Raw genomic sequence first — 10,407 nt, 5'->3', positions numbered from 1 at the left:
TTTCCAAAGCCCCTACTCCCCTCACCGTCTTTAGCAGAAAACAAAATAAAACTGTGTTAATTCATTTTTCTACCGCCAGTCTTGGCGATGCTGTAGAATACCGAGAGCTCCTGCAGGAGGCAAGCAGGCAGGCATCTGGATAGACCATCTCAGAAGTCATTAGCCGGCGGGCTGTCAGGGTCACAGCGATGCCATAAATCGGCTGGCTAACTACTGTTCATAAATTTCAGCGCAGCACGTTGCTCAGTCTGAATACTTTTTGACTGCTGTTCCAGTGTGAAATATTGGGGTGAGAGGGTGTGAGTTATGGGGGACCACCTGAGTGCCAAGGCAGAGCTGCGGAGCCGGGCAGGGGCTTTGGTTGATAGTGCTGTTTTACGATCCGGGGTTATGAAGAGGACAGGTCCAGCCTCTCGGTTCGACAGTAAAACTTTATTTTGGCTTTGAGGTTCACGTCTTTCTTCGGCTTCTCGGGTTGGGAAAACAACACTGCGCTGCGATACGACCCTTTGAGCTGTTTGATGCTCATCCTACAAGCCTCTTTTCTTCACCCTTTTGTTGGCGTTTGTTACAATCTCCCTAGCCTCCTTCCACTGACTCCTTTTGTTAGCAGCACAGGATAGAATCTGAGCCAATGCCAGCAATAATAATCACAAAGCTCATGATCCAAGCAGACATCTCCTCTGTCGCTCATAATGGCTGCTGATGGCTCCTCCAAGGCTGCAGCTCGTCTTGCATTTACACAGGAAGAGTCTGCTGCAGTTAGTACTAAACATGGACATGGATTTGAAATCCAGTTTTATAATGCATGCTGTACATTCAGTGAGTCAAGGTTACAGGAAGTCATATAGTTATACCAGGAAGCTCTCTTTATTTATTTATTTATCCCAGCAACACGCCTGAGTTGGTTCTAAAGTCGAGAGGAGGGATTCAGGCTGCACACCAAGTGATTCTGCTTACTGCAGTGTGTGCGTATATGTGTGTGTAAGTGCTCGTGCGTGTTGTGATTACAACATCATTAAACCATATGAGGTCTAATTGCAGACGAGTGGCGTGCATGGCAGCTTCTCTTTGCGGTCTAATGAATGCACATTAAAGTGATTCATTTGTAGTTTACACACAATAAGAAACGCATGTACAATAACCTCCGTGTTACCATAAATACATGCCTACTGCCTCCAGGCACACAAACTACATTCTTTAATTTTTGCTTCAATGTTAGGCAGGTGACCTAACCTAATTTAGGTATTAAAGATCACAGAATGGCCTTACTGATATTATTGGTAAAGGCCCCCAGTGATTCACTGTTCCACCAACAGGGGGTACTAAACTCATAGTGCAAAGACATCACATGCTCCCTTCTTCTCCTCTTTTTGTCTGTATGACAGTAGCTGTGTTGATAGTTCTATAGGTTAAGACTGTTTACTACATTGCATTTCACATGTCAAAAAATCAAATGCTTACCTCTTTTACTCTCCTATGATAGTGACCTGAATATCTTGGTTTGAGAATAAAAGACATTTGAATTAACTTGGGCTCTGGGAAAATTATGATGGGCATGTTCGACTATAATTTGACATTTTGAAGACCAAATGCTTAATCAAGAAATGATTGGCAGATTAAGGGACACTATAAAAAGGTTGCCCATCCTCATGACACCAAAGGAGGAACTTTGTCCCAAAAAAAGGTTGCAATACTGTTAAAAACAATTCAATTCATTGAAATCTGAATTTGGTGTCAGCTGTCACTTCTCCGTCTTTGATGTCCGTTACGTTATTAAGGGCTTTTCCCCATTGTTTTTAATGTTATGGTCAGCCATTTATTTTCCATTTCTTGTATTTTCTATTTCCTTTTATTTCTGCACATCTTAAAATTAGTTAAGCTTCAACAATTCATTGATAATTTTTGTTGCTTAAAACTTCCATCCTGTTAAATGTTGGGCACAGCTAGGGCTGGGAATAAAACCTCAACATTTTGGATACTTTTGATATTAACCGCAACGTGTTTGCTGCATGTAATATCAAAAACTATCGAGTGACAAAACTCGATGAACTCATTTCTAATCTTATTTATTTTTAATCAGATTTAAATCCTAACTTTTTTTTTTTGAAGTTTTTTTTTGGGGAAAATCATGTTTGTATTTCTTGAAAAGAGGTGTTAGGAGAACTGTTTGCGCACACAGAAGAACTACCTTCTGATATTGATGCGTAGCCATCCTTTAAATGAAACCACACGATGAGGATGTGATGATGATGATGATGGGAATGTTGATTGGAGCTAATGGAAGCCCTCACAGGGGCAGTTTTTGATGAGCAAACATTGTTAACATTTTTTAGACACATGGACTGATTTAGTCCAACATCAACATTAGCCTTAGTCCCCGCCCCCCCCCCCCACTCCCCCATCCTTTCACCCTTTTTTTCTGTTTACCCTATGTCTTTTATTCTATTTGAGCTACCCCTCTCAAACTTTTTTGTTTTCTCTAGTTTTATCTTAAGTTGTTCATAGAGATTGGGATTTTAAAGGCCTAGTTTTTTTTCAATACTGGAAAATGCAGAAAATTAGGACACAAACTTGAACAGCATTTAAAATATGTTAAAACAATTAAAACACACAAACCTTTGCATCCAAAAAGCTGCTGATTTTGTTTTTTATATGCCTTTAATTACTGGCAGGAATTGCATGTGTCTTTTTGATTGGTATTGTGTTGTTTTTGTGTTCCCCAAAAACAAGCACTCACACAGCCAAAAATTGCAACACAATTACATATAATTATGACGTTAAAGAAGTTAGAATCCTTAAACATAAAAATCAAAGTTTGTTTAGCAATCAATTTAAGAAATACTCTGTTCACCCCAATATTCTCAGTAGTAGTACAAGGTTTTACACTTGTACCTGTATTAGTTGTTTACCCTCCCCCCCCCCCCCCCCCCCCCCCCCCCCCCTGCAGGCAATCTTTACTACTGCAGACAATCCTCAACATTCACAGGAGGGATCCAGTTAACTCTTTCATAATGCCAGTATTCAAATATGAGACAATCATTGTCTTGTAAGTAAGAAATGTTTATTTGTGTAGCACCTTTCACAGATAAAAATCACAAAGTGCTCCACAATAAAATCTGATACAATAGAACAAATTTAAATACAAGAACCTTAAAATACAAAATAGAAAACTCAACAAACAACCATAAAAACCCTTGACTAACTAAAAGCCTGCGAGAACAGCAGAGTCTTCCATTGCTTTTTAAAAGATTCGACAGAATTCACACAACGTAGAGAGGGAGGTAAGTCATTCCAGAGCCTAGGAGCCACTGCTTGGAATGATCGATCCCTCTAGTTTTAAAATGAGTGCGGGGGACCACTAAAAGCCTCTGACCTAATGACCTCAGACTATGGGTAGGAGTATGTAGCTGTATCAAGTCAGAGATGTATGAAGCAACTTGACCGTGCAGGGCTTTAAAGTAAGGACCAGGATTTTGAATTGAATTCTTTACTGGACTGCTAACCCGTGAAGTGCTGCTATAACAGGCGGGATGTGTGCCCTTTTGTAAATGTGAGTTAAAAGCCTAGCAGCGGAGTTCTGAAAAGCCTGGAGATGGTAAAGCTCCTTCTTATTCAAACAGGTTAAAAGGCTAAAAAAAGTTGTCCCATAACCACTGTTTGATACTAGTCACACAGTTGATTAAAGAAGACAGTTTCGAGAACTCAGTATCCTTAAAGAAACAGTACAGTTGGATATCATCCGCATACAGATGGTAAGATAAATCACTAAATTGACTAATTATCTGTCCTAGAGAAAATATGTACAAGAAGAACAGAATAGGTCCCTAGACAGAACCCTGAGGTACCCCACATATCAACTCTCGAGTTTCAGACATGATGTGATTCACATAAACACTGAAACCTCTACCAGAAAGGTAGGATGATCACCATTTTAAAACTGATCCAGACATCCCAACCAGATCACGAAATCTATCATAATGTTATGATCAATTGTGTCAAAAGCAGAGGAAAGGTCCAACAGGACCAACACTGTATATTCCTTAGAGTCAGCTGATATTATAATATCACTAGAAACTTTACGTAGTGCAGTTTCTGTAAAATGTTTTTTACGGGAACCTGACTGGAATTTGTCAAACAACTCGTAATTCTCTAGGATAAGGGTGAGTTGTTCTGCTACAACCTTTTCTAAATCTTTTGACATGAATGGATGTTTAGATATTGGCCTGTAGTTCTTAGGTCGTAGTGGCTCCAAACCAGGCTTTTTAAGTACAGGGTTAACAACAGTATGTTTAAGAGAACTAGGAACGACCAGTTAAAAGTGAAGTATTAAGCATGTCAACAATACAGGGGGCAATGGAGTCAAAAGCTTGGACAAATAACACAGTAGGGACAACATCCATACGACAAGATGAGGGTTTTGTAAGTATGTAGCAGAGCGGAGATATCAAGTAATGTGACAGGTTTGAAAATGGACCAAGAACCTGCGGGATACAAGTTACAGGCTGAATTCTGTTGGTGAGATGTTTGCCCCAACATCTCTGATCTTATTTACAAAGAAGTAGAGACATTCATTACAGTCCAATTTCGATGACACAGTAGCTTGAGGGTCAGAAGGAGACACTAATGCATTAATGGTGTCAAATAAGATTTTGGGATTGTGCTTATTTGAGGATATAAGCTGAGAATGGAAGCATGTTCTCGCCTTTCTCAGCATCTCGTTTAAATTAACCCTTAGTTCATTAAGGTGAAGACTATGAACCCCAAGTTTAGAAGATTTCCAAAGACATTCAATTTTTCTGCAATTTCTCTTTAAACTCTGGACTGCTTCATCAATCCAAGAAGTGAAGTTTAATGGGCGACAATGCTTGATTTAACTGGTGCTACTTCATCTAAAATTGTTAAACACTGACTATTAAAAGACTGGATAAACACTTCTGCGTCACTGCATCCCATTAGAGAACATGTGTCGAACAGCGCTGAGAACCTCTCAGCAGCATCATGATTAATAATCCTCCGTTGGGCCCTAATTCTCGGGGGCGGAGGATGTAGAGGAAAGTTAATGTTGAAGAACACACAGCTTTAATCCCTCACAGGAACATCTTCCACACGTGCATTAACCATATCTAGACCAAGAGAGAAGACGAGGTCCAGGGTGTGGCCCTTAATGTGTGGGGGTCCAGTAACATGCTGAGTAAATTTAAGAGTCTGAGAAATAGAAAGGAGATCAGTAGCTGTGTTACATATAGAATCATCACTGTCCAGGTTTAAGTGTTTAATAATTAAAACCTTCTCCGGTTTGATGGATGATAAAAAGTCAGTAAAATCAGTAAGAAAGACGCCTGCTGGGCCAATGGGACGGTGAATTAACACTGTAAAAAGCGTTAAAAGAACCCACTTTGAGCATTTGTGATTCAAAAGAGGAAAAACATTCTGAATTTATGTACTTCAATTAACTTTCCCCCTCCTGTTGCTGAACCAGTTGTTTGGCTCATAGTCAGTGTAGCGGAGAGATCACACTGTGTCAAAGGCCAAAATGAGTGACATTGACCTGGCAAGTGAGCAAGTAGTGTGTGTGTGTGTGTGTGTGTATGTGTGTGTTTTCACCTCACCCCCTCCTCTCCAACCAAGTGCCCAGCTCCCCCAAAACAGGAAACAGCAAGGTGAGGCCACGGTTTACGGGCTAATATGGCCTCAAAGGAGCCTCTTGTTTTGAAACAGAGCTGCAGCTCTTCAGGCTTGTTTTCCATATTGGTCTGGCGTGGAATGCTTTGACCCTGGCACAGGGGCAGGAAAACATGACACCGGCCAGAGCTTTGAACGCAGTGGGGACGGGTGAAGGGCTGCCAACTCCCCCCCCACACACAACTCTGGGTTAGGCAGAAACAGGTTGAGCATCAATGCCAACGGCCACACAACCTGAGTGCTCAACCTGCAGAGCTGAAAATTAAACTTTAAAAAACATTTTGAGTATTGCTAAGGCATGCATCGATTTTTATAAAGCAAGTAAAGCGTTTGCCATTATAGTCTTTAGAGCATTGTACTAGCAATTAAAGAATTTTAAGCCCTTTTATTTCTGTTTCAGGGCTAAAACGACAGAGGTGAGAAGTGTGTAAATTTTAAATTTTAAAAATCTTTTATCCAGGAGGGTAAAAAGAAGCTAAAAAAACAGCCACATGTTTGGCTTACACCTTCTTCAGGGCAGCAGCCATGAGGTATATAGAGCAATGTAATCAAAAGAACACCGGTTTAGATTTCATTTTATGATTCTGTACATTTTCAACCTTGGCAAAGTATATAGGTTGTCATGAAGATTGACTGTCTGAAAAAAAATAATAAAATAAAGAAGTCAGACATTTTGATGTGTCACAGTAGGAGAAGCACAGGAAATTTAATTAATGATGGCTGAATTCCATGTAGCTACTTTAGTTTCAATATCATGGCTTACTGAGACACTTTATTAAAGGATTAGTTATGTGCTTTTTTTTTTACTATGACAGTCATGTTTGGTTTGAAAGAGGCCTTTTGGGCAAATTACAAGTTACAATTTGTCATGGTCTGCAATAAAACTTAGCAAACTCGGTCTGCTAATGACGGCTGAGAGAGAGGAGGCTGAAAGCTCTGGAAAAAGCTAATAATTACATTTTGAGTTGAGATCGGTTGGTCACAACACCGTACATGACCCATGCCAATGGCTGGGCGATTTAGAGAAAATCTAATATCACAATATTCTTGACCAAATACCTCAATGTCAATATTGCGACGATATTGTATGGTTGACTATTGGTGCTTTAACAAAATGTCATTTACACAATGAGATTTCTGATAAATATTTGTTATATATAAATTAGAAATTATTTATAGGAATTATTTAGACTAAAATTAAAGGAATTTATGTTGATGGGTAATCACAGACTGGAATATATCAACTTTTACTCAATATTATTTAAAAAACACTTCAATGTTTTTTTCAAATGCCATAAAATTGAATAAGACTCCCCACAATTAATGAAAGTGAGATTCGTACTTGCCAAAGAGCGTTGTGTGGAATCAATCATGTTATTTTGGGTAATTACAATTGGGTAGTTAAAAAGAACATTGATATAGGAAAATGGGTCAATTTGACCCGAGGACAACATGAGGGTTAAAGAACTACCTGAGCTCTTTCTTACCAGCCTGTAGTCATCCATTTTGGAAGGTCAATTGCTGGATGTCAGACGTGGTCCACCTGTACAGGCTCTCCAGAAACACGCCCTGATGCTGGCCAAAACAGGACAATCCTGCCCGGGGTGCTGAGTGCAGGTTCTTTGGTGTGTTCACCACCCCCCCTTTCTTCCACTGCTCCCTGCCATCCACCTTGATGGTAACCCCACAGACCTAGAGAGGACGCATGGGTCTGGCAGTATGAGAGTGTGTGCACATATGTGAGAGGGATTGAGGGATGAATGCCATGACTAGTTCGGAATGTTCCAGAGTGTTTCAGAATGTGCGGTCGGAAAGTCTGAGCCGGGAAAAAAGACGAGAAGTAACATGGATGAGGGGGAGCAAGACCTTGTTGACAGGGCGCACACACACACACACACACACACACACACACACACACACACACTTATACATATGCTCATTGATAAGCAATTATATTAATAGACTAAAAAACATCTATGAATTAAATTCAGTTTTTTGCATGTAAAGATTTTTCATTTCTATTTATTTAGTGTTCTCTCATAGTTTAACTATTATATAGCAGTTATTACATGCCCATTACATCCACAGTCCTGCCTGCTGTGTGTATCTTTAAATCTTTTACACTATACAAAATTTTGACTTTTGTTTGTCTCCTGGCCTGTAGAAAAGACTACAACAAAGTCTCGTCCCTTTGTGAATCATCTAAACTTTGTGATTTGTTGAATTCATTTTTCCCCAAACATGGACGGTGAATGTTTTATCATATTTTGGTTGAGTGGCTGTGATTCAGTTGGTATGAGTAACTCTGATCAATATGTCTGAACACACTGCATGTGTGCCATTCGACAGGTTTTAAGCGGTGCTGTTATCTGTCTTTTCAGGATGGTTCCTACCTGGCTGAGTTCCTGCTCGCTAAAGGCTATGAGGTGAGAGAGAAATCCGCACCGTGGGCTTCACAGTACCAAGTATTTGTCCTGTGAAAGCTCAGAGACACACACACACACACACACACACACACACACACACACACACACACACACACACACACACACACACACACACACACACAGAAATGAATGCAGACACTCGCGAATGCACAACACCACAACACACACACAGCGACATTCCCTCGATAAGCTTTATCCAGCCACAGTGTGGGAGCTGCAAGGGATCGGGATGTAATGTGACTTTTTTTTTTTTTTTTTATATATACATAGACTGACTCCCACCTCACCCTGATAAGACCCTTTGTGCTGCTCCAAGCCTTTTAACCCCTAACCTTTTACTCCTGGGTCAGACCATTAACAGGGGAATAGTTGTTAATATATGGTGATACGAGTGAGGTCACTAACTTTCACCTGCTGCGCAATGTGTTTTTAGGAGCACAAAAAGTCAACAGCCTGTTGATGGATACAGAGGTTAACAAGCTGTTGCTGCTACATAAATGCTTCACCGTTGCTTTCGCACCCATGTGAAGTGACTATCCATACAGTACAACACGCTTGTATAAGCATACGTATGGCACCAGTGCAAGTTGTTTTCCTGACAGTAGCTGCATGACTTAATTTCCCCTGTAGCCACACCACACCACACACACACACACACACACACACACACACACACACACACACACACACACACACACACACACCACACACACACCTCCTTCATCCCAGCCTGCATGGTCTGCTTCGCCATCTGCTGCCCGCCTCAGAGACAGCAGAGAGGAAGTGGACTGGGTCCAGGTTGGGGATGCTGCATGTGGAGGGGGTGGGCTGGAGACCACAGGCAGGAAGTCCACAGTGAATAAAGGAAGTGAGGTCAGGGCACAGCGTCCTCCCACTAATGGACTCTCCTGGAATCAGATTCTGTTATCTTTCCTGAGCAGAGCTTCCTCGCACGTCCCCCCTCATAACATGGAGTACAGATCACATATCACAGGGAGCATAAAAAACACGAGACGCAATACTGTTAATATCAGCTGTTGCAATATAAAATAATCTGACATGATAAATCAAAGTAGGCCAATATATCACATTGGACATCTGGTCAAACTTAAAGCAAAATACTGTCGTGGAAATCCATAAACTGTGAAAAGATACATAAAGATATATATATATATATATATATATATATATATATATATATATATATATATATATATATATATATATATATATACATAGAATACAGAAAACATGTCAAACTATAGATAAATAGTACATCTACATTCAGAGACCGACAAAGAGTGTTCAGGACATTTATAACAAACCCTATGATGAGCCCCAAAAACACCTGTTTAAATTAAGGCCAGATGAAAATGCCTGTTGTATATATTTTATACCAAATTCATTAAGTTTAGTTGTAGCCTGCATCTTATTAAGTTACTCACACTGACAGTAATGTGATTTAAAAAGGTATACAATCATCTACACCAGTGGTCTTCACTATTTCTTTCATGAGAGCCACACTGATAGGATAAAGTCATTAGGAGAGCCACTTGTACCGCAGAGTATCAAAAGTTACTTGCAGTCATAACCAGCGTGTCTGTATATCAATCTGTCATCCCTGACTAACCCAGGAGGCTCGCAAGCCGCTACACCATCTTAAACCCTGGTTAAAACAGAACACATCTGATCTAAACTAGATCTCCACCAGTTACTATAACGTGTCATTCTCACATGCAAGCTGCGTCATGAGTCTGTAGCTGTCACGTTTGTTTTGCATGAAAGTTAATTTCCCACTGATTATACATGCACAATAGGTTCTAAATTTGTATTATATTTACAGGGTTCTCAAGTTTTATCAACAGTTTGGGGGGGGGGGGATTACATGTGTTAGGGGAGTGAATGGCAATAAACTTGAATTGAGGAGCCATCTCAATATTTGGATGCTCCACTTAAAGCTTTCCTCTTCCCTGTCCTGTCCACGGACTCTTCCACTGTCTCCTGTGTGTTCTGTCTCCTGTGTGCTCTCTTCCACTGTCTCCTGTGTGTTCTGTCTCCTGTGTGCTCTCTTCCACTGTCTCCTGTGTGCTCTCTTCCGCTGTCACTCCTACTGTCTCCCTTGGTGTCTTCTCCACTGTCTCTGCTACCACCTCTTCCACTGTCTCCTGTGTGTTCTGTCTTCTGTGTGCTGTCTTCTACTGTCTCCCGTGTGCTCTCTTCTAATATCCCCTGCATGCTCTCTTCCACTGTCACTCCTACTGTCTCCCTTGGTGTC

General features: G+C 40.6%; 1 protein-coding gene and 1 long non-coding RNA gene across 2 annotated transcripts in view; one reads left to right on the top strand and one right to left on the bottom strand.

Annotated features, from left to right (window-relative positions):
• gmds (GDP-mannose 4,6-dehydratase) overlaps nt 1–10,407 on the top strand; it is a 172,176-nt gene that overhangs the window by 7,158 nt on the left and 154,611 nt on the right. The window contains exon 2 of the mRNA XM_032525892.1: nt 8,067–8,111. Coding sequence (XP_032381783.1) covers nt 8,067–8,111 — 45 coding nt within the window. The remainder of the gene's footprint in view (nt 1–8,066; nt 8,112–10,407) is intronic.
• LOC116695566 (uncharacterized) overlaps nt 10,143–10,407 on the bottom strand; it is a 331-nt gene continuing 66 nt past the window's right edge. The window contains exons 2-3 of the long non-coding RNA XR_004333495.1: nt 10,283–10,306; nt 10,143–10,222 (exon numbers count right to left, since the gene is read on the bottom strand). This is a non-coding gene — a long non-coding RNA (uncharacterized LOC116695566). The remainder of the gene's footprint in view (nt 10,223–10,282; nt 10,307–10,407) is intronic.

Source organism: Etheostoma spectabile, chromosome 9, assembly GCF_008692095.1.
Source record: "Etheostoma spectabile isolate EspeVRDwgs_2016 chromosome 9, UIUC_Espe_1.0, whole genome shotgun sequence".
In the NCBI taxonomy this organism is placed as follows: domain Eukaryota; kingdom Metazoa; phylum Chordata; class Actinopteri; order Perciformes; family Percidae; genus Etheostoma; species Etheostoma spectabile.
This window is presented reverse-complemented; position numbering and strand designations above follow the sequence as displayed.